At 44.9% G+C, this 25,200-nt stretch overlaps 1 protein-coding gene across 1 annotated transcript in view; it reads right to left on the reverse strand.

Moving 5' to 3' along the window:
• The window catches only part of ST18 (ST18 C2H2C-type zinc finger transcription factor), a 428,044-nt gene that overhangs the window by 104,221 nt on the left and 298,623 nt on the right, over nt 1-25,200 (reverse strand). Inside the window, exons 7-8 of the mRNA XM_086917999.1 lie at nt 25,003-25,137; nt 20,887-20,977 (exon numbers count right to left, since the gene is read on the reverse strand). Of these exons, the coding sequence (XP_086774125.1) occupies nt 20,887-20,977; nt 25,003-25,137 (226 nt within the window). The remainder of the gene's footprint in view (nt 1-20,886; nt 20,978-25,002; nt 25,138-25,200) is intronic.

Below are 25,200 nucleotides of genomic sequence, written 5' to 3' on the forward strand. Positions count from 1 at the left end.
ATGATGAGTCATTTTTTTATGTATTAACAATTTACATACTTTTAATTTTCTATATAAGTAAATATTTGTTTATTATTTCTGCACTCTAATGTATATGGGTGTATGCAATGTCGAAATCTGTGTGACCTTTATTTTAAATCAATTTTACTTTATTACATTTACTTTGCTTTTTTTTACACTTGTACATTTTGTGATACATTGCTGTCAGCAATGTCTGGAGTAATAGAAATATTTTTTCGTTTACTTATTTTTTAAGGTGTTGAGTTTGAAGCTGATGCTGTTATCCTCTGTCTCAGTTTGTTGTATGTGGTTCCCTTGCAGTACCTGTGAGTGGCTATGTGTGGTGAATGACTTACTGCACGAATTGGTTGCAATAGGTGTAATACTGTTTCAACTGTAGTACTACTTGAGTAGTTGTGGATACAACATTAGTGAACAGCAACTACATCTTTGTGAATCAGGCTCTTTGAAAATTGGCCTGAAGGCATAGGAAAGGTATTGGTAGCAATCTCCATGAGCACCTTTTGTTAAATGCATTTAGTAATACATGAGCTAATACTAAATGAGGACTACTTAACATACTCAAAAATCCATTTGTGGATGAGAGTTACTTATATTTTTACCTAGGAGACCCTCTAATGGGGACTGAAACAATTACCTTTCTATTTCTGCTCATATTTACATGTTTTACCTATCTGGAGACCAGTACTCCCACCTCTCTTCATACCTATCCAGGGAGGCATGGCTGCACCAAACTCAACATCCTGTAATTTGGTCTACCAACACATCAAGGGGCATATTATCAAGGGGGTTTATCTCCGCTTTTTTGGCTTTATAAGCCAAGAAAGCGGAGATAAAATTATCTCCCTATTACCTAGCAGTCGCTAACACCAGTTAGCGATAGCTAGTAGGAGATAGCGACCATCCTGGGCCCCGCTTTGCATGTCAGTGAAATGTATCACTAATGATATGCAAAGTGGGCGTGCCAAGATGTTAGCGACTGGAAACAGTCGCTAACATCGCTATCTCCTATTACCAACTTTTGGAGATATTCGCGCTAAGCGCGAATATCTCCAAAAGCTAACACCTGCCCCTGAGCAGTTCTTAGCCATGTTATCCAATGGTAGGTGGATAACATGGCTAAGAGCATTAGCTCGGTAGTGCATGAATATCGCGGACTTTTCAGAGATATTCATGCATTTCGGCTGATTTTTATCGCTTAGGAGGTAAACCTTGATAATAGCAAGGTTCCTAAGCGATAAAAATCGCTGCAGCTCGGCGATAAAAATATTGCCGCTAAGCCAACATAGCGATAATTATCGCTAGTTGTTGGTAATATGCCCCTGAGTTTTTAATATTCACTTTCTCTTATATCAGTTCCACAATATTGAATAACAACATGTTCTTAAGAAATCAAATTTGGAATTAGGAATACAAAATCGATGCTTCCTTACATAGTCATATCTTGACAATAATCTGAAACCTATATATGTGATGGTCATTATTAATGACATTTACATTTTGAGATTCAACCACATGGAAAGCTGTCAAATACAGCCACAACCTATCTCCTATTGAATGCAAAGCAATTCATTATATTGTACTGCTTCCTTCTACCACAATATAATAGAGGTTTAAATTCTGAAACTTTTCAGTGAAACTAAATAAAATGTATCCAATGCTGATTGGAGATTTCGTTTGTGTGACAGATTGAAATTATGTATTGGTTGGTTTCCTGATGGACGCGTTTCTCCCGCTGCTTCATTTTGACGGATGAACTAAAGTTGAAAATATTATGTCCATATTGATTTAATTATTATTGTTCCTTAGTGGAAGGGGCATGGACTGTTACTACAATTATTCTCTCATTTATTATGTATACTGTCCTGTGCCATGCTTTTTTGGGGTTTGCAGGGTTTCGACCTTGAAGCAAGGAGTTAAGCAAAACCCTGTTTTAGGGCAAGCTATGACATTTTAGAGGTGTACAGCCAGCTCCGAGAAAAACGGTGATCATTTCTTAGTTATCCATTATTATGGACCCCAGCGAAAATGTAAAACTCCTTTCTTAAATGACTGAGGGCCATATTATCAAGAACGGCGCAAACATTATCGCCGCTTTGGCGGCAGGAAAGTGCCGCTAAAGCGGTGATAAGTGGCTTGATAAAATGCCCTAGAGAATTCCAATAGAAGCCCAGGTTTGATGTCCTTGACACCAGAATATGGACTTCTATTGGAATTCTCCACAGCATATTATCAAGCCCCTTATCGCAGCTTTAGCAGCTGTTTTCTGTTGCTAAAGCGGAGATCATGTTTGCGCCATTCTTGATAATATGTCCCTCTGTCTCCTACAAGAAGTGCCAGGCATTGAAGCATTTTCCTTACGGCTGTATTCGCTGCAATCCTGGCACGCATTCTCAAGATGTTTTCAGTCTGTCACATATGGAGATGTGAGGAAGACTTGGTTAAATAATGAGGAAATAACAGAAACGTGCTAATATTTACTTACATAATGTATGAGAAATGTTTATATGAAGTTCACATTGGATTATTAAGTTTCACCTGCTGTAGTTTTAGTCATGTTGGAACATTCAGTGCCTTCGACAATCTGTCACATTTCATTCTTTGCAAGCTGGGTTTTTAACTCTTGCACATTTCAACCTTTATTTTTACATTTTAAATGGAAAATGTTGCAAATGCGGGCATACTCCATCTTGCAGTGTAATCTGAGTGCAGAGGGGGAGGCTCTTGGTTCTAGTGGCGAGAGCAGGTGGCAGTGAGATCATGTTCTTCGACTCCTAGCCCTCTGCCTAGCTTACTCCAGCAGAACTTCACCCTTTGCCCGCCCTTTTTCAAACGCAGTTAAGATATTGATTAACCCCTTACATTTGAAAGGTTAAGGTTTAAGATGTGTCCAGACCTACACATATTAATTAATCTCGTAGATTTGCGCTAAAGTGCAAAATCCCTGTCGTGGGAGGGAGGAAACTGGGAGATGGCACGAAGATAAACAGTCAGCTTCTCCAGGTAAAGAAATCACCTACTCAGTATGGGAGCTAGAAATACACACAAGGTATTGGTTAGGCCATCCCAGGAGCTAGGACACAGCTTTTAGCCCATGAGGATGTACTGAAATGAACTTGCTAGAGGTTTAGAAATAGTCTGAACTACAAAACAGGCAATAAGCTGTTAGACTGCTAACATAAAAAGCAGGCCGCATTAAAAAGAGGAATAATCCGTGCTTACTGTAGAGTCTAGACACCAGGGACCTTCCTGACTCTTTTCTACAGAGGCACCGAAGGGGCGTATGCGCATGTTTTCAACTAAATCACACTGCCAGTGATTACAGATTCTACACAGACTCTCAACACCACTTGGCAATATTGCTTCTGATAATTATTGGGGATAAGCATAACTTGTCTAATTTCGGGTAGCTGGACTATACAAAATTACCCAAAAATGCTGCTACATTATGTGCAATTACAAAAGATGCATCCTGCACTGAAAACAATTACCCAAATGATCTGTTCAGGTACAAATTCTGCTCAAAATATAATTTCGAGTTTATTTCTGGTTTCTAGTATTCAATATACTGCTGCTCGTGTTCCGATTTGTAGTTTTCGCCCTTAAAAAAATTACCGAAATACTCAATTTGGGTAAAATATCTGCCTAAAATCTTTGTTGATTTCAAAACACTGTTTTAACTCAGATTTGTATTTTTGTGCTAAAAAGTAACCCGCTAGTCCACTTGAGAACAAAATCTACCTGAAATACAACACTGAGAGAGCGCAAACTGACCAAAATGTAGAAATACATCACACTTACACGTAGTAAGCACAAATCATGAAGAGAAATGCCATGAGTGCTGATAGTATCCAAAGTTATATTCTGAAATGTGTAGTTAATTTAGAAGTTTAAATAGAAGTGGAACTAATACAGAGTTGTGTGAAGTAATGCGATTTTATTAAGCGTGATTATTCCCGAATCCATGTTGTGTAGCTGCTAAAATGTAAGATGGCATACGGAAACGTTGAAATGTGGTAGGCCTCAGGGCCAGAGCAAGGCGGGAGGGGGAAGGTGATTAAAATGCACAATATGGATTGCACTAATATTTAGTATTAATGAGTAGGCTTTTTGATTTATAGACGTGTTTACCGAAATCAGTAGAATATGAGTACTAACATGCTAATAATTAAAGAAGAAGTTGAATGCTATAAAATGTAGTAGAGCTGGAAAGCTTTAAATGTTGATTTATACGTATTAGTTTGGGTCGAAGAATGTTGCAATGCGGTTGGAAAACCATGAGAATTGGGATTAGGCTGCAGATGTCTGTCTGGAAGAGAAAAGGGGGTATTCAATTATTAATATAATGAATAGAAGCTTGTTCAAGAAATGGACCAGACATGGAGGAGGGTTCCGGAATGTTTAAGGGGTATCAGCGGGCCGGAGACGAGTCTGAGAAGCAAGGTCGACTCTAACCACAAGGCCTCATCATGGAAACAGCCAGAAGCTACATCACGTGAGGGGCGTCTCACGAGGGGCGTCCTAAATGTTGTTGGATTTTTGTATTAGGGATAGCACCCCTGGGTGGAGTTAGAGCAGACGCCTGAGGATCCTTTAGAGAGCGGATGGGTAGGCAGAGAGGGGCCATGATTGGAGAACTATAGGTTTTCACCAAGAGTTCGAGAGTGAGTGGCTTCCCTTGGGAGTCATTCACTGCTGACACCTTTGATAGATTGGGACCTGGTTAAGTAGGGATACCATCTAGAGCAGGGTAGGGAAAGCCTAACCTGTATTTTCCTTCCGCCTGTAATGAGTGATAGATTTCAATATGTGTCTATGCTAACGGCACTATTGTTTTTAGAACTAGTATTGATAGTTTCCGTTGTCCGTCTGAGGGCTTTCAGAGAACACGTGTACGTAGTTGGGCCCGTGTATTTGGTGAATCTCATCTTGAGATGCTTGTACTTGCAACTTATAATAAACCTTTGAAAGCTAGAAGTTGTTTGTGATCCTTTGAAGCAGAGTCCTTTAATGGGGGAACTAACTTGGTAAAAGATGCACTTTCTTTCCTCAATGACAGGCAATAAAGATTCAGTCGGCCAGACTGGGGTTTTAGATCGATAGTGATAAGGTATTGATCAAAATCCCAACCCTTCCAGTTGGTAGCTATAGAGAATGGTTGCCTTCTTGAGGAAGGTGATCTAGGCCAGGTTAGATTACCCCAAGCCCCCTAGAGACCGAGGATCGGAAGAACAGCCTGCGGAAGAAGGACCGGATGACGTGAGACAGAAAAGCAGCAGTATCGGTCGAGAGTGAGTATAAAGGGTCATGCGTGTTAAGATTGCGGTGTTTTGTATTGTATCTATGTTGTAATGTTTGGCGGAGTTGAATGACTGTAGAGAGACTGTGGAACAGGTTGTGAGCGCGCGCAACCGGTGGAAATCTTAGGCTCAAGGAGAGCTTAAGTGGTTCGGGTGTATCGGACACCCAGAAGTAATTGTTAACCAGGGTGAAGGGGGTCATGAGGTACCAGTGACCACCCGAAGGACCAGATAGGGGGAGTGAGTGCGCGAGTAACAGACGCTGGTCGGAAGTTACTGTGTGCGTAAAGAACCTATCAGGGTGACGACAGACATCTCGTCAGTTGTGTTGATAATTACAGATAGACTGTGGACGTACAGTCGAGGGAAGTGACCGCTTGGTCGGAAGTAGTCATTTTTCGGAGTATGAATGGGACGCATGCATGACCGCGAGGAGAGCTGAGAAAGGAGGGGTGCTGCTGCGAAGCGGAGACTAGTGACGTCAGAAGGTGCCGCGCTGGGATTGGCCGGCCGGTGAAAGACCGCGCTGCGATAGGCCAGCTAGCTAAGCCGCGCTAGGATTGGTGGATTGTCATCAGGAAGTAAACAAAGTATTCAAGCTGGAAATCTTGCGCATAATTATGAAGTGTTTTAAATGGTTAAAAGCGCTGTTTAAAAGAGAACGTAGGGGATCGTATGAAGGGGAAGAAGCCCCGCCGGAGGGTACGCCAGCTCATTACATGGGGGTAAATGTTGGGCTGCACACGATTCTGTGGATCTCAGAGTGGAGTAAGATGACAGATGGAAATGAGGAACTCACGTTCCCGAAGTACGGGACGTATAGATTAGAGGTGCTACACAGATTAAAAGCAATTATGACCTCTACGAGACCCTTGCCTAGACCAACACAGTTTGAAGCCCTCAATGCATGGATTAGGGCAGCGCATGAAAAGAACATGAACAGACGGCAGGAGAGAGTGAAACGCTCGGTAAGAGCAGTGCAGGATGCCAAGTGGGATGAGGATGCTAAAAGATGGAGGGCGCATAACATGGAAGTGAACAAATTGTATCCAGTGTTAGAGATGCCCGGAAATAAAAGCCCCCTAGAAGAGGATGACGAGAGCGAGACAGAGGATAGCCTGATAAACAGATTATTGACGGACAGGCCGCCTCCGTATAACAGAGCAGAAGGGGATGCCGAGAAAGGGGGGGGCAATGCAAGAGAGCATGGGCCGCTTCCCAGTTCCGAATGGGATCCTGCTGCAAAGAAAGAACTGTCCCAGCCTAGCCAAGTGCAACAGGTGGTCGGGAGGTTTGTGGTGCAAAGAGCGCCAGAAATGGAGTGTGCCACATCCTACGCGTTACCTGATGCCCTACAAGTACCGGTTACCATAGGTCCTATAGTATCGGTATATGATCCAGACAGGGCTAGAGGGGAGGAACGAGTACGGAGGGACAGAGAAAGAGCAGAGATGGCAAGGAGGAATGATACGATCAACTCCTCAAGCCAGTTGCCGATACCAAGAGATTGGAGCACCCCAGTACCCACGGCAGGGGATCTGGGGGACATTAGATGGCCAGAGGATATGAGGGGATCAGGACGGAAATCCTTTCAGGAGTTAAATGAGTACATGAAGAAGTGGGATGAGGCAGTAGAGGCTCACAAGAACATCATAACTGCGGAAGCTGAAAGGGAAAGGCAGGACAGCAGAGCCCGGACTCACTGCGGGGCTGAAGAGAGCAGTCCGGAGTGGGACGGGAGGGAGAAAGACAGTAGGAGAGGCACCCATTGGGCCCGGAGTGGAGGTAGATCAGACCTGGAAAACGGAGGGGTGTCTCGCCCAATACGTAGTGATGAAGACAGAAGGGCTCGGGAGTACAGAGACAGCTTTAAGTGTATCCACTGTGTGCCAGACAATAGAGAACAGAGTGGGAGTTGCGAAAGGCCGCACCATAGTCCCTGTGATGACGGACATGAGCGCAGCCCAGGGAATATGGGAAACCAAGAAAGATCGTATCAGATACTGAGTGATACAAGGCCAAGAGGGGATGGGGATAGAACGGAGAATGACAGGGAGTCCTACTGTGAGAAAAGAGGAGAGAACGGACAGAGTAAGGTAGGGGGTAGCAGGCCTGTGTTTCATCACCTTCCAAGATCGGATGGCCGAGCATGGGATCTGGAGAGATGGGAACAAGAGAGAGCACTCCCCAACTCTCCCGAACCCAAACGAAGGGCCCGGAGTTGGGATGGGAGAGACACCTGTGAACCTCCCTCGAAGGAGATATTACGAGCAGAAATAAAAGCCAAAAGGCTCGATGTCTCCAGCTTAAAGTCAGATCTGGATGATATGGTAGATGGTACCCTGCCCTTAGAAAGAATAGACATGTATGAGCAGGGTGAAATTCTGTTCATGGCAAAGGACGTAACTCGAAAGGCGAGAACAACCCATGAGAAATTAGTGGAACTAGCAGGCAAGTACATGGTAGACCTGTCAAGAACCAAAGCCTTACAGGGCAACCACAGGCTACATTACACAGATCGAGACCTAGATGAGAGGCGAACCATCGGATTGAAAACACACATAAGGGAACTGATCACTGGAATAAGGACATGGAGGGCCCTAGATAAGTGGGAAGAGAGGTGGTCCAAGAGAGGGACCGTCAGGAGAAGCACACTTATGATGACGCCAGGAGGACAGCAGGGAGTAGAGACATACCCTTTGAGGGAAGTCGCAAATGGGACCTATGTCCACGTCCCTTGGAGTAGGGGGGATTTAGCTGCTTTTACCACCTCTTTCCCCAAATTGCGGGAAAACCCAGTGGAGTGGTATAAGCAAGTTGAGAGATTCGTAAAAATCTCAAAGGTCTTATGGATAGATCTGAACACGCTGTTTGACATAGTAGTGCCAGGAGATTTGTGGACCGCATGCAAGGTTAGCGCTGAGTGGCCCACCATAGAGCCCGAGAGAGATGCTAAGACTAATGGGCCGTCCGAGAGTGTGATGGCAAAGTTCGAGAGAGTAATGACGTGGCTGAAAGATAAAGTGCCAATGCAAGACATAGATTGGGTAAAAATTGACCGAACCAGACAGGAACCTAAAGAGACAGTTCACGAATATTATGAGAGATTGCTGAAGGCGTTCAAACAGTATAGCGGTCTGGATGTAATGGATCCAAAGGACATAGGGCAGTTTGTGTCCAAATTCGTCTTGGGTCTGAGACCGGATATTAGTTTAATGATACAGCAACACTTGATCTGTTGGCAAAATAAACCCCTAGACGAAATACTGAGATATGCCAGGTACTGCTGTGATGAGATAGACTCCAAGGCTAAGAAACTAAAGGAGAAACTGATGGTGGTACAGGTGCAGGCAGCAGGGAAGGGGGGACAGCAGCAACAGCAACCGGGAACAGGTACTGGAGGAAAGAAACAGTACGGTCAGAACAAGGACAATGGGGAGAACTCCACCTTTAGGCCCAGGATAGATATAACTGCTTTAAAGAAAACAACTAGGTGCCACCAGTGTAACGAGGTGGGACATTGGAAACGCGAGTGTCCCTATAATGTTGAGATAGGAGACGAAGAGGTAGAAGAGGAAGCGACCCAGAGTGCGCCTGCAAGAGGGGTAACGCAGTACCAGGGAAAGGTGCTCAAAGGGGGGGGGCCACCTCCCCGAGCTCAGTTCCCACAGCCACCCAGATTAGGGACTATGGGTAAGACCTATAGACAGATGCCACTGTTTGTCGGGGGAGAGGAATGTTATTATGTGGACCCACTAACTGGACAGAGAGTAGAAAGGGATGACTGCACCCTCGGGGCAGCTCTGGAGGTAGATCAGAGGGGACCCTACGTTGAGGCCGAAGTGGCAGGGTTCCCCACGACCTTTCTCGTGGACACAGGAGCCACCAGATCCACGATCAGGTCAGCCGCGGTGCCAGGCCTGCCCATGTCTGGAGAGACCATACAAGTGGTGGGGGTCGCTAACAGGAGAATGACCAGTCCTCTGACGGAACCCGTACAGGTGAAAATAGGGAAGTACAGTGATGAGCACCAGTTTGTGGTTTGCGATTCTAGTCCTGTATGTCTGCTAGGAAGAGACCTTTTGTGCAAGTTAAATTGCACCATATATTGCACACCACAGGGCGTGGAGGTATTGACTAATGATGATGATGCAGACTTTAAAGTCGCCAATTCCAGAATATGTGTGGAACTGTATCCCACTTTGACAGTAGACGAGCTCCCCTGGGATCTGAGAGAGACCGTTGCCCCGGAAGTATGGGATTTCACTGGGGAAGAGATTGGGTTGGTGAAAGGAGTAGACCCAGTGAAAATCGTAGTGAAACCTCATGCTGAGTTCCCAAGAACACCTCAGTATAAACTGACACCGGAAACGATTGCAGGTATACAACCCGTGATTGAGTCCATGATTAAGCAGGGAATACTGAAGGAAATCGTGGGTAGTCCATGTAACTCCCCGATTATGGGTCTGCAGAAACCAAATGGGAAATTCCGGATAGTGCAGGACCTCAGAAAGATTAATAACATAGTCGTTTCGTGTTGTCCAGTGGTACCAAATCCATCAGTGATACTGTTTCAGATACCGTTCCAAGCAGAATGGTTCACTGTAATTGATCTTTGCCAGGCTTTCTTTTCGATCCCTTTGGACGAAGAAAGCCATTTTCTTTTCGCATTTAAGCTGGAAGGTCGCGTCCTAACATGGTGTCGTATTCCTCAGGGGTATACAGAGAGCCCATCGATCTTCAACCAGCTCCTGAAGAAGAATCTTGAAAGTCTAGTACTGCCCCAGAGGTCAGTTCTGGTCCAGTACATAGACGACCTCCTTGTGGCGTCAGAGACAGAGGAAGCTTGCAGGGAAGACTCTATTGCTTTGTTAAACCATCTAGCCGAAAATGGGCATAAGGTGTCCCCGGGAAAATTGCAGTACTGCCTGACAGAGGTACAGTACTTGGGACACAGAATTGAGAAGGGGAAACGGAAGGTGTCACCAGACAGGATAGAGGCCATCATGAAGATGAATGCGCCTAAAACGCAGAGAGAAGTCAGGATGTTTCTAGGAATGGTGGGATATTGCCGACAGTGGATCGCAAACTTTTCACTGAAAGCAAAGCCCTTACAAAAACTGACGCACAAGGAGGTGAGTGATCCGGTACCATGGGACAAAGACTGTTTGATGGCGTTCCTGCAGCTGAGAGAGGACTTGTGTCGTGCTCCGGCTCTGGGAATGCCAGATTACGATAAACCATTCTTGCTCTATTGCTGTGAGAGAGAGGGATGCGCGCTGTCTGTGTTAGTCCAAATCCATGGGAATGCCCGTAGACCAGTCGCGTATTTCTCGGCTACTTTAGACCCAGTAGCCGCAGCGTTGCCCGGATGTCTCAAATCCGTTGCTGCAACAGGTGTCAGCATTGAGAGATGTGAGAATATTGTGATGGGGCACCCATTAGAGGTGCATGTGCCCCACTCTGTTGAATTGTTGATGACCAGGACTAAAACTCAGCATCTGACGAATAGCAGGCTCACGCGCTATGAGCAAGTCATTCTTGCTGCAGAGAACGTGACCCTCAGGAGATGCTCTGTTTTAAATCCTGCTACCTTAATGCCACTTCCAAATGATATTGAGGATGATGAAGAATGTACAGACCATGACTGCCTCGATGTGACTGAACTATGCACCAAACCAAGACCCGACATCGTAGATGAGCCACTGACCGACCCAGATGAAATTTTCTTTGTCGATGGCTCATGTGTAAGAGACGAAGTTGGGCAGTTAAGAGCAGCTTACGCTGTTTGTACAATTACTGGAGTAGTGGAAGCTGGATGCCTGGAAGGAGTACACTCCGCTCAGGTAGCCGAGATTATTGCCCTGACGCGTGCCTGCCTGGCAAGCAATCAAATCCGAGTCACCATATACACTGACAGTCAATATGGTTACGGGGTAGTTCATGATTACGGGCAGTTGTGGTCTCAAAGAGGTTTCATGACCTCTTCAGGCTCTCCCATTCGCAATGGAGAGTTTGTGCGCCTGTTGTTGGAGGCATTGCAATGTCCAGCAGGTATCGCAGTTGTGAAATGCACCGCACATACCAGAAATATGGACTTCGTGTCACAAGGCAATAGATATGCCGACGAAGTCGCACGGTATTGCGCGGAAACAGGGTACTCTTTCACCGAGGTGGAAGTGGGTGGAATAAATGTAAGGACTGAATTAGCTATGATATTGGAAACTGTTGATACTTGGGACGAACTGAAGGAGATGCAGGAAAATGCTCCTGACTGTGAAAAGGAAACATGGCAAAAGGCAGGATGTGTAGTGGGGGAGACCCATTTCTGGGTTTCAGCAGATGGCAGAGCAGTGTTGCCCAACGAGATGGTGAGCCCAATGGCCCGACAAATACATGGTCCTGTCCACCTAGGAAGAGATGCTATGCTGAGAGTGTTTAGACAGACCTGGTACAACCCCAAGTTCAGAGTAGCAGCCGAAGCAGTGTGCCAGCGTTGTGTGACGTGCCAGCAGTTGAATGTAGGGAAGAAGACACCAGTTGCACTGAGCCACATAGGGAGGTCAGGAGGTCCATTCAACCGAATGCAGATAGATTTCATTGAAATGCCAAGGTGCAGCCGCCTCCGTTATATCCTGGTGGTTGTTTGCGTTTTCTCCAGATGGGTTGAGGCATATCCTACACGCAGGTGCGACACCCTCACAGTAGCTAAGATATTGCTCAGGGAGCTTATCCCGCGCTTCGGGGTGCCGGCCTCTTTGGAATCAGACAGGGGAGCGCATTTCAACAGCTCGCTTGTGAAAATGATTTGTGCAGCTTTGAATATAGACCAAAAACTGCATTGCAGTTATCGACCAGAGGCTTCAGGAATTGTGGAGCAAATAAATGGCACCATCAAGGCCAGAATTGCGAAGGTGTGTTCATCAACATCCTTGAGTTGGCCTGATGCGCTGCCATTGGTCCTCATGAGCCTCCGTAGTACCCCGGATAGGAGAACTGGTTTGTCTCCTCATGAGGTACTGATGGGAAGAGCAATGAGGTTACCTTCTGTCCCAACTGCTGCATTGATTAGCATCACAGATGATATGATCCTGGACTATTGTAAGGGGCTGTCTGACGCCATTCATTCTGTGTCCCTTCAGGTGCAGGCTGCCGAGGTACCATCGTGCCAGGACCCTTGTCATGACTTGCTTCCTGGGGACTGGGTCCTGGTGAAGAAGCACGTGAGAAGCAGCTGCTTGGATGTTCGTTGGCGTGGGCCCTTCCAGATCATCCTGACCACAAACACAGCCGTGAAAGTGGGAGGCCTGCCCAATTGGATCCACGCGTCGCACACGCGGAGGGTTCCAGCACCTCTGATAGAAACAGCTCCTCTCTCGGATAGACGTCCAGCAGCGGACCGAGAAGCCATAGAGGGGGCTAGCCAAGCTGTAGAGGTGCCAGCGGAAGCAGGGAACGAGTCTGACCAAGCTGAGGACGGTCAGTACAACAGCGAGACAGACGACGCTACTGAAGGGGAAAGTAGCTGGGAGTACGAGTCAGACACTGACAGGTCTGACAGAGAGCGTGAACCAACGAGAAGAAGACGGAGTAGAAGGGTACGCGGAGAAGCTGATTGGCCGCAGAGAAGGAGCTCTAGCTTAAGGTCAACTCTGGAGAGAACCCTTCCTCCGATATCAGAAGACTCAGACCCAGAGGACGGTGCTCAGGGCGCTGAAGCACCGGAGTTGAGGAGGTCAAGAAGAGTGCGGGTGCCTAACAGAAGATACTCCACCCCTGAGTGGACATATCTGGTGACAGATGGCTTCGAAACCAGTGACAGGGAGGATCAGAGCGGTGGTGGTGTCCAGTTCTGAGCCCATCGTGACAGTGGAGATAAGATTGTTAGTGCCCGGTGTCGAACAAGAAGGGTCACTGACATTCATGCTCCCCCGTCCTCCCCGCCTCAGCAAGATAAAGGACATGTTTCTCACAGAATTGCAATTCCCTGATTTTGGTTCAAAGATATCAGCCGCAGAAGAGCACAATCTTCGTCTGGAAATATTGAATTTTGCTGTCGAAGCTGCAGGCGAGCGCCTGATAGTGGATGCTTAAAAGACTTTGTAAATAAGCGTGAAGAAAAGAAGATTACCTAGCGCCTAGGAAGCAGAGAATCTTAGGGACTTTCCCTGAGTGGATGGAGAAGGGCTAGGGTTGTCTATATTGGACTAAAAGGAATTTTGGCGGGAAAGGTTGTCAGCTTCCAGTTGCGTGGCTCTCAAGACAAAAGGAATAAAGAGACTGTAAAAGAAAGAAAGAAAGAAAGGAACTTTGTGCAGAGTTACAAGAGAGCCACACTATCTGACGAAATGGAGGCTGGTACCCAGAACCGCAGAGCAAAATGTATAATAGGTACACTAATAGTAGGAGTGATAATATTAATAGCTTTAGTAGTGACTGTCTCCTATGTAAAGGGACGTGAGGAAGAGGCAAAGGTAACTGATGTGAAATCTGTAGAGGCGCTTACACCCGCCGTTGCTGGTGGGAAAGGGGAGAACACACAAGAGAAAGCGTTATTAGCTGCAGAAGCTCGCAGGTTACACGTAGATGAGTCCCAAGGTGACTTTAGGTCAAATGCTTATGCAAAATTATTGTATGAATATGTGGATGCCATGGAGGTCAAGGACTGCTATGTCTGCATGCAGTTGCCGGCATCTGTGGATGAAGGCATTCGTTATCATCACCTCCCGCTGACATATGGCATTACATGTAGCTTATTGCTTAGTATATTTTATGGGAGAGATAGTTTTGAATACTATTTCTCCAATTATGACTCAGTGCTACCAGAAGTCCCAAATTATAAGCAGATGAACAAATGGGACTACTGGAAAAGTGAAGACAGATTGGCCAAGTTCTTCATTCCTTGGATTACATTAGATACTTCACATGCCCGCAGAAATAATCTGACATGTAAGGTGTCAGAGGTCGAGAAAAAGTTCATAGGGCAGGTGGATGATCGGAATAGGAGACAAAAGATTTTGAAAAAATCAGGACAAGGAAAAACAGATTGGACCGATGAAGAAAAGGTACACAAAAGAAAGGGTAGTAGTGGTCCAATAGCTTTAGATAGAACGCAGAGAGGAAAGTTATGTCTTCACAGAGCCAAAACGTATTATGAAAATGTATACGTGGGAGAAGTTAGCTGTGAACATGCTTTCAATTTAGAGTACTACACCAAGGACTTCCTGAAGGGAATGCAAGTGATTCCAAATGTATATTTCGTATGTGGAAGAAATGCCTACGTGAAGCTACCTGATAATTGGTATGGCTCATGTTACTTGGCAATTATCTTCCCTAAAATATACCATGCCCAAGACTTAGAGATCATCGAGGGCAAGACATCATCGAGGGGAAGGAGAGATGTAGGAGGTGTAGAAATGGTTGGAGATGTCTTTGGAGCTGTGTTCCCTTTTCTAGGATTAATTCTTAATGATGTTAAAATTAGACGACTAGCAACAGTCGTAGACAGGTTGTCTGCCAGTACTGCTCAGTCCTTAATGCTGGTAGAAGGAGAGATGCAATCGATAAGGGCTATGGTTCTTCAGAACCGTCTTGCCTTAGATGTCCTATTAGCAAAGGAGGGCGGAGTCTGTAAGGCTTTGAAGGTCCAAGAATGTTGTACTTACATTCCAGACAATTCGAAGCCCCTTGAAAAGGTTATTAGGAACATAACTGATATTCACAAGGAGATCGAAGACCTGAGCAGAGAAAATGTCTGGGAAAGGGTGGGCCAAGGGATAAGTGACGCTGGAGGTTGGCTCACCACCTTAGGCAAAAGTTTTGTGTGGAAAATACTAAAACCTATCATCATAATATTGATCTGTGGGATCGTGTTGTGGGGATTGGTGAGGGTATTCAAATGGTACAGATCAAGAAGGTCAGAGAGGGCTCAGAGAAAGCAGCTGCAGAGATTGGCTGCCATACAAGATAATCAGTACCGGAGTCTGAGGGCTCTAGAAACGCAGAAACGAGTTATGCTAGCAATCACTGCAGTTTAAATGTTAATGATGACCCCGAGAGGTCATCAAAGGGGGGAACTGAGAGAGCGCAAACTGACCAAAATGTAGAAATACATCACACTTACACGTAGTAAGCACAAATCATGAAGAGAAATGCCATGAGTGCTGATAGTATCCAAAGTTATATTCTGAAATGTGTAGTTAATATAGAAGTTTAAATAGAAGTGGAACTAATACAGAGTTGTGTGAAGTAATGCGATTTTATTAAGCGTGATTATTCCCGAATCCATGTTGTGTAGCTGCTAAAATGTAAGATGGCATACGGAAACGTTGAAATGTGGTAGGCCTCAGGGCCAGAGCAAGGCGGGAGGGGGAAGGTGATTAAAATGCACAATATGGATTTAGTATTAATGAGTAGGCTTTTTGATTTATAGACGTGTTTACCGAAATCAGTAGAATATGAGTACTAACATGCTAATAATTAAAGAAGAAGTTGAATGCTATAAAATGTAGTAGAGCTGGAAAGCTTTAAATGTTGATTTATACGTATTAGTTTGGGTCGAAGAATGTTGCAATGCGGTTGGAAAACCATGAGAATTGGGATTAGGCTGCAGATGTCTGTCTGGAAGAGAAAAGGGGGTATTCAATTATTAATATAATGAATAGAAGCTTGTTCAAGAAATGGACCAGACATGGAGGAGGGTTCCGGAATGTTTAAGGGGTATCAGCGGGCCGGAGACGAGTCTGAGAAGCAAGGTCGACTCTAACCACAAGGCCTCATCATGGAAACAGCCAGAAGCTACATCACGTGAGGGGCGTCTCACGAGGGGCGTCCTAAATGTTGTTGGATTTTTGTATTAGGGATAGCACCCCTGGGTGGAGTTAGAGCAGACGCCTGAGGATCCTTTAGAGAGCGGATGGGTAGGCAGAGAGGGGCCATGATTGGAGAACTATAGGTTTTCACCAAGAGTTCGAGAGTGAGTGGCTTCCCTTGGGAGTCATTCACTGCTGACACCTTTGATAGATTGGGACCTGGTTAAGTAGGGATACCATCTAGAGCAGGGTAGGGAAAGCCTAACCTGTATTTTCCTTCCGCCTGTAATGAGTGATAGATTTCAATATGTGTCTATGCTAACGGCACTATTGTTTTTAGAACTAGTATTGATAGTTTCCGTTGTCCGTCTGAGGGCTTTCAGAGAACACGTGTACGTAGTTGGGCCCGTGTATTTGGTGAATCTCATCTTGAGATGCTTGTACTTGCAACTTATAATAAACCTTTGAAAGCTAGAAGTTGTTTGTGATCCTTTGAAGCAGAGTCCTTTAATGGGGGAACTAACTTGGTAAAAGATGCACTTTCTTTCCTCAATGACAGGCAATAAAGATTCAGTCGGCCAGACTGGGGTTTTAGATCGATAGTGATAAGGTATTGATCAAAATCCCAACCCTTCCAACACGCATCAGAAAATTACCTGAACAGTACATTTTGCTTTCAAATTTGGCCCCGAAAATATGCAATGCAAATTAATTGTATAACGGTTGTATAACCTTTGTACAATTTGTTACTCAAAATTACCAGCATTACCCCAATTACTCTGGCGAAATAAAAATTTCCCCTAGTCCTAATGATTTACACACCCACTAAAACCTGAGATAAATATTAGCTATGGTGAGTTTTCATGAATAACATGCAGATTTTGGTGCTTATTGCACCAAAATCTTTGTATTGAGCACAAAACTCGTAATTTCGATCCATGTATTAATGAGAGTTATTGCACATATCAAAAATTATGGGCCAGCTGATGACGCGGTCCTTACTCAGCAACTGTATGATTTAGAGCATGAGCTGCATGCAGCACAACTTAGAAACATGCAATAACGGATGTTATTATATATTTTCAAGTTGTTAATTCTGCAGGCCTTGCACAATCTCTTAATAATACTGAATTAGTGAATGGTTCTATGGAAATTTACATAGTCACATATGATACTGTGAGAAACTGGGTTGTTTGTGGAGGGATGTGAAACCCTACTCAAGGAACAACCACAATCCTTGTCAGGGTGAACCACAAAAAGTCACAAAATTACCCTATGCTTAGCCCTCTGGTAGCTTGACATAAAAGCTGTCAAGCAGGCAATGGCAATGTGTAAAGTATTTATGCAGCACTTTACAGTAATAAAGTAAAAACGCACTACAAAAAAACTCCCACACCAATTTAGAATTTGGGTACATTTTAATAAATGATTTGACACCAAAACAACAAAAGTCCTATCAGTAGAACTAGAGTTATGAATTTGTAAAGTTTAGAATGAAAACTAGTGCCTGAAAAATCAAAGCGTCAACTGCGGACATCTAGTCACGCGAGACCAGGGCAAATTCACAAGTTATGTCTGACATGATAGAGCGAGGATTAGATACACGAAGTGCCGTCGGCCCGGTATCCACTTACCTTCTGACTTTGAGGAAATTTGAAAGAGAGCTATATAAGATGATACATTTCAGAGGGGAAGGGCAGCCGTGGGTGTTCATGGAGGTGTCATCATTAGGAAGCCACTGAATGAAGTTGAGGTGAAGATTCCTACGTTCAAACTTGGTCACTATTTTGGTAGTTAAAAACCTCCCGCAGGATGAAGCTGCAAGCTCTAGCCAATAAGGGCTCCACAAGGCCAGATATCCCTTGTGCGAAGAGCCACTGAACAGGATTTACTGCAGCAGAGATGAACGTATATGGAACTGCTTCAAAGTCAGGCCGACGAGCGATGCGCCTGGCCGGATCGGCAAGCAGGTAGGTTGTGGTCTCCAATCAGTTCTCCGAGCACTTTTTGGTTGAAAATGTTCTAAGTCAAACGTTTTAGATTTAGGCTATCTTGGCACCTTTAGCACCACGTCCGAGGGTCCAGGAATGTTGGTGCACAACTTCGAGTGTCAGGACCTACTCAGGCTAGGTCCAGGTGTAGGATCAAGATGGTTGGAGCTTTTTAGGTTCCTGAGGCTCTGATCAACCAGTTATCAATACAAATAGCCATTAGAGTCACTTTGAAAGTCCTAGGCTCAAACAACAGGGCAGGTTTCTGAGGCCACCGATCAGGCTTCAGGCAGCAGTGCAACCTTTCTTGGTGCAGCAAGGCCGTCCTTTGAAGTACACAGCAGACCATAGCAGCAGGCAGTCCTCTGAGAGTCCTTCAACAGATCTAGAAGTGACCCGAAGGGTGAGTCTGAGGGTCCTATTTTTAAACCTGGGGCCCCTTCTGAAGTGGGAGAAGCTGCAGGAGGATTTCCTTCATGGAAGTGTCTAGAATGTGCTTGTCTCCCTGCCCTGGTCCCAGTGTATATGCAGGCACAATAGGTTAGTATAAAGTTCTTTTTGGAAGAGCAGGTCGCAGTCATTTGAAGTGCAAGTGCTGCTGAGCACAACTCTGCCATCTCATCCTGTCTGACATGGCCAATTCAGGCACAACTGGTCCCTCTATTGTGAGGTTGTGTGGGAGGAATGCACAAAGGCAACTGCCATCGATAACCAGTCACGTGACCCAGGAAAAGGCAGCAGGCACCAAATGATTAAGCAAGAAAATGCCCATTTACTAAAAGTTTACCGTATTGGAAGGAGTTGGGCCCTTGAAGGCAGCTAAAATGAGCCTCTTTATAATGTAAAATAACAATATATTTTCTAGCTGGCTCTTTAAAAAAATGAATGATACCAAAAGCAGGGTGCAATAACTTGATTACCTTGGCCCTTGTACTTATTCACTTATATTCCTTTATTAATTTTGAGAGATATTACAGTTCATAACATGTCATAGATTAACCTTCTGTGACAAATATTCAAAGAACAAGAAATTAATTCAAAGAAATACAAATACTTATGCCATATCATATGCGTGTTTTTCAAAACAAGAACATATTTAACCCGTCAGCTAATCATTAATTAAACTAGCAGAGGCAAAAAGTCACTTATTCAAAGACTTGTCTTCTGCTGACGATAACTCTTGGGGACTGCTGACTTAATTTTTAGGTGGGGTTGGGAATCTGCCAATGTTCCCACTATTTAGTCGTTCTTCTGCAGATTTATTTCCCAAGAGATGAAGTTGATGCATCTTGTAAATAATGGGGTTCTCCTTAGTACAACAACTGGATCCTTTTTAGCTCCTGTGCTCGTATCTTATTTCAAACCAAGTACCACTCAGATAGGTCCTTTGCCGATTTCTTGTCATTTGAGGTAGATTATTATTTTCATACTTCATGGATTAATATGGCAATTTCTTATTTGCATTTGGGTCCGCTGTTCCAACCGTTGCTGCACTGGTCAGCTCAACTATCTGAACTGAAAACACACACAGGTAATGGCATACGTATTTGTATTTCTTTGAATTATTTTTTTTTCTTTTAATATTTGTCACAGCAGGTTATTCTATATGTATATAACAGATTTGAGTGTAGAAAAACTAAGAAGGTGGGCCATCTATGACATGTTACAAACTGTAATATCTTCCAAAATGAATTAAGGAATATAAGTGAATAAATACAGGTGCCAAGATAATCAAGTTTTTGGACCTTGCTTTTGGAATCATAGATTTTTAAAAGAGGCAGCTAGAAAATATATTGTTGTTTTACACTTATTAAAAGTGAAATTTTCAGAATTGTGGCTTAAAATCTGACTTTACCATTAAAGGGAATTTTAAATTGGAATTCCTCAGACACCAAACACGATTCTCGTACTTTCCCTGCAATCAAAATCGATCACTTATTACATTTAATAAGGTAACCCAATGTTAACCTATTGGAGAAGTAGGCCTCACAGTAGTGAAAAATGGTTTTGTGAGGTTGTAACTGACAGGACATGTAAAACTTGAACTAGGGTTGTAAGCGAAGAAATGTGTCACATAGGTTTTGCAATGGTTGTTTAGTGGATTATCCCAATTTTTCCTGAAGAAAAAGTACTTTTGTCTATTATGAACTAGAGCAAACTCATATCTATCATTTCACATCATACAAGCAACCAAAAATAATTATGCTAATTTTCACACCAGGGCAAAGATTCAGAAATATGGTTCATGAGATCATAGCCTACAGTCAATTTATTCAACTGCAAAGATAGACGTAGTAGGTGCCAAATCATAGAAGATCAGTTGAAATGTGTGGAACCATGAAATCTGATTACATAAACAATTTCTATCTTTGCTCCCAAAAGGTATCTAGGGGATCTTCTTCTAAAACCTTTAAGTCAAGGCAAGAAAGCCTTATATATGCCATTGGCTATGATCTGCTGTTGCTTATTGTCTTAATGTGGATGGTCCTCTGGTACCCACTTATCCTCCTACTCAATGCTGTATTGCACTGCAAAGCAGTACACAGATTTAAGTGCTGCTTTGTATCCACGTGTGGCGGTGATTTGAAATACAGGTATATGTATACTAAATGGACGGCTATGTTACTTGTTTGTGCTTGTATTACATCAATTAGTAGCATATGTACTTATTGCTTGTGGTATTGTGATAACATATTTTTCTTGAGGCTACCATCTGACGTGTTCAGGTAAAATGTGACCTTAATAAACATGAACCTGACTTACCTTCTGTGTGTATTGCGATTGCTGTTGACATGGCCTCTTCCACTGCATCCTGGTGTGGGGCACTTAAGAACATATTCATGCATTGCAAGAACTAAGAAGCAGGGAAAAGATATATATTTGAACCAAAGAGAAAAACACAGGATTGAAATGATTCTAAATGACACAAGAAAGGTTTGAAGGTAACTTACTAAAGACAAATGATTTTCAAAAATAAACCTTACAGAGATTTTTATTAACAATTGGTGGAAACTGTCGATTTGGTTCACCTTTAAACAACCTTTAAACAACAATACTACCCCAAAGGAAAATGATTCTATTCTACCTTAATTCAATACGAAAAAGCTAATATGCAAAACGTCTCGACCTCTCGATGGACAGACCCCTCTAGAGACAGACCCCTCTAGAGACAGACCATTCTATGGACAGACCCCCCTAGAGACAGACCCCTCTATGGACAGACCTCTCTATGGACAGACCTCTCTATGGACAGACACCTCTAGAGACAGACCCCTCTAGAGACAGACCCCTCTAGAGACAGACCCCCTATGGACAGACCCCTCTATGGACAGAGCCCTCTATGGACAGACCCCTCTATGGATAGACCTCTCTATGGACAGACCTCTCTATGGACAGACCCCCATATGGACAGACCCGTCTAGAGACAGACCCCTCTAGAGACAGACCCCTCTATGGACAGAACCCTCTAGAGACAGACCCCTCTATGGACAGGCCTCTCTATGGACAGACCTCTCTTTGAGACAGACCCCTCTATGGACAGACCTCTCTATGGACAGACCCCCATATGGACAGACCCCTCTAGAGACAGACCCCTCTATGGACAGACCCCTCCATGGTCAGACCCCTCTAGAGACAGACCCCTCTATGGACAGAACCCTCTAGAGACAGACCCCTCTATGGACAGACCTCTCTATGGACAGACCTCTCTAGAGACAGACCCCTCTATGGACAGACCCCTCTATGGACAGACCCCTCTAGAGACAGACCCCTCTATGGACAGACCCCTCTAGAGACAGACCCTTCTATGGACAGACCCCTCTAGAGACAGACCCCTCTATGGACAGACCCCTCTAGAGACAGACCCCTCTATGGACAGACCCCTCTATGGACAGACCCCTCTAGAGACAGACCCCTCTATGGACAGACCCCTCTAGAGACAGACCCCTCTATGGACAGACCTCTCTATGGACAGACCTCTCTAGAGACAGACCCCTCTATGGATAGACCTCTCTATGGACAGACCTCTCTAGAGACAGACCCCTCTATGGACAGACCCCTCTATGGACAGACCCCTCTAGAGACAGACCCCTCTATGGTCAGACCCCTCTAGAGACAGACCCTTCTATGGACAGACCCCTCTATGGACAGACCCCTCTATGGACAGACCCCTCTAGAGACAGACCCTTCTATGGACAGACCCCTCTAGAGACAGACCCCTCTATGGACAGACCCCTCTATGGACAGACCCCTCTATGGACAGACCCCTCTAGAGACAGACCCCTCTATGGACAGAACCCTCTAGAGACAGACCCCTCTATGGACAGACCTCTCTATGGACAGACCTCTCTTTGAGACAGACCCCTCTATGGACAGACCTCTCTATGGACAGACCCCCATATGGACAGACCCCTCTAGAGACAGACCCCTCTATGGACAGACCCCTCCATGGTCAGACCCCTCTAGAGACAGACCCCTCTATGGACAGAACCCTCTAGAGACAGACCCCTCTATGGACAGACCTCTCTATGGACAGACCTCTCTAGAGACAGACCCCTCTATGGACAGACCCCTCTATGGACAGACCCCTCTAAAGACAGACCCCTCTATGGACAGACCCCTCTAGAGACAGACCCTTCTATGGACAGACCCCTCTAGAGACAGACCCCTCTATGGACAGACCCCTCTAGAGACAGACCCCTCTATGGACAGACCCCTCTATGGACAGACCCCTCTAGAGACAGACCCCTCTATGGACAGACCCCTCTAGAGACAGACCCCTCTATGGACAGACCTCTCTATGGACAGACCTCTCTAGAGACAGACCCCTCTATGGACAGACCTCTCTATGGACAGACCTCTCTAGAGACAGACCCCTCTATGGACAGACCCCTCTATGGACAGACCCCTCTAGAGACAGACCCCTCTATGGTCAGACCCCTCTAGAGACAGACCCTTCTATGGACAGACCCCTCTATGGACAGACCCCTCTATGGACAGACCCCTTTAGAGACAGACCCTTCTATGGACAGACCCCTCTAGAGACAGACCCCTCTATGGACAGACCCCTCTATGGACAGACCCCTCTATGGACAGACCCCTCTAGAGACAGACCCCTCTATGGACAGACCCCCCTAGAGACAGACCCCTTTAGAGACAGACCCTTCTATGGACAGACCCCCCTAGAGACAGACCCCTTTAGAGACAGACCCTTCTATGGACAGACCCCCCTAGAGACAGACCCCTTTAGAGACAGACCCTTCTATGGACAGACCCCCCTAGAGACAGACCTCTCTAGAGACAGACCCCTCTATAGTCAGACCCCTCTAGAGACAGACCCCTCTATGGACAGACCCCTCTAGATACAGACCCTTCTATGGACAGACCCCTCTAGAGACAGACCCTTTTATGGACAGACCCCTCTAGAGACAGATCCTTCTATGTCAGACCCCCCTAGAGACAGACCCCTCTATGGACAGACCCCTCTAGAGACAGAACCCTCTATGGACAGACCCCTCTAGGACCTCACGTGATATGCGTTTCACTGTCAATGAAGAGGATCCAATTCTCAATCGCTTGGTAACCAGAAAAGTAGCTCTATAGCAGAATCAGCGCGTTTCCCGGTTTGAGTACGAGCTTCATTCCCAGGCAACAGTTTCTGTAGTGTAATCACATATGTGTTTCCCTATCAGCACTATGCTGTGGACAGGAAGGGCAGCCTGGATATACACAATCCATAGTGACCAGCACCTTCCTGAGAAGCAGTTTCTGATAACATTATCGTTAGTGGAAGCATTTCTCGCAAATGACATCCCGTCAGATTTTTGATGTGCTGTTCTGCCAGAGGAATGAGAGAAGGAGAGAGTGGCCAGAGACTGCCCTTCGGTGTTGAGTAAAGCAGATAAAGTTGGTAGGTGACTTTTGTGGTGGTCAAGGGCACTTGGTTAATGAAAGTAAGCTGGTTTAAACAAACTTCATGGTTTAGAACGTGCATGTACTCCCGGGAGAGGGAACAAATCTACCACTGGTTAAGAAGACCCTTTGCTTCGCACATCCAGACCGGTTTGTTATTTATGGACAGGTGGTGTTTGCACAAAGGGATTATAAAACAAATGTATTTGGACAAACACAATGGAGATAAAGCACGGTCGGGCAGATGCGTCTTGTTAGCAGGTGGATAAGTGGAGGTGCTGCTCTGCCGGGCCTGGGTCGTAAGTTGATTTCTGCCCTTCAGAAAGGGGTTTAATTCACAGGGAAATAGCTCTCTCCTAGGGATACCTCCCAGAGAGAGCGTTTCAGCAAAAAATTAGTTTTGCAACTGTATTATGCTCAGATGGAAACTTCCTTGTGTGCTCCGGTACAAAGGCCTCTGCTGAGCACATATTTGCTTAGTGTTTGAATGTCAATTAATGTGGATTCGATATTGTACACACCGGGCTTCTTTTATTTTCAAACGTAAAAAAACAGGCTCTTTTGTGAAATCTAAGATAAGAAAACCTGGAATACTGTCACCAAATTATCATCAGTCCTGCTTCAGTTCACATCAGAAAAATACTCTGCATTAAACAGAGCCAAGGCTGTAAGTCACACTCCTCCGATGTAAGGCCCAACTTCAAAGACAGCCATTTTATTAAGGGCCACTTAAATTACTCGCATTCTTGCAGAACTCATTTTCAGTACTGTATAAGTGCCTTCAATATAGAAAATCATTCACCCAGTATTATATTTTCCAAAATGCACACCTTGATGTAGTTATAATATTGCTGTACTTATCCGCGATTGAGAGCAATTGATCATACTTATTAGCATAACGCACTTCAACGCCTAGTTAGGGTTAGAAAGCGCTGTATAAATACAATTACAATATAATACAATACTTACTTTCCAGCGGCACTCTAACTTTATGCGGACAGCCAGACAGGCTTCTGTGGTGTGGGTACAGTCCGGTCACGTGTCCTGAGCCATCACATCCTGGAATTGGGCACTTGGTTTCTCGCCTCTCGTTCCTATGGGAACCTGTGAAGACATGACTTGTTTTTTTCCCCAAAATGTTTCTAGTACAATGTATTGCACAACTTT

Source organism: Lissotriton vulgaris, chromosome 4_1 (assembly GCF_964263255.1).
Source record: "Lissotriton vulgaris chromosome 4_1, aLisVul1.2, whole genome shotgun sequence".
Lineage (NCBI taxonomy): Eukaryota > Metazoa > Chordata > Amphibia > Caudata > Salamandridae > Lissotriton > Lissotriton vulgaris.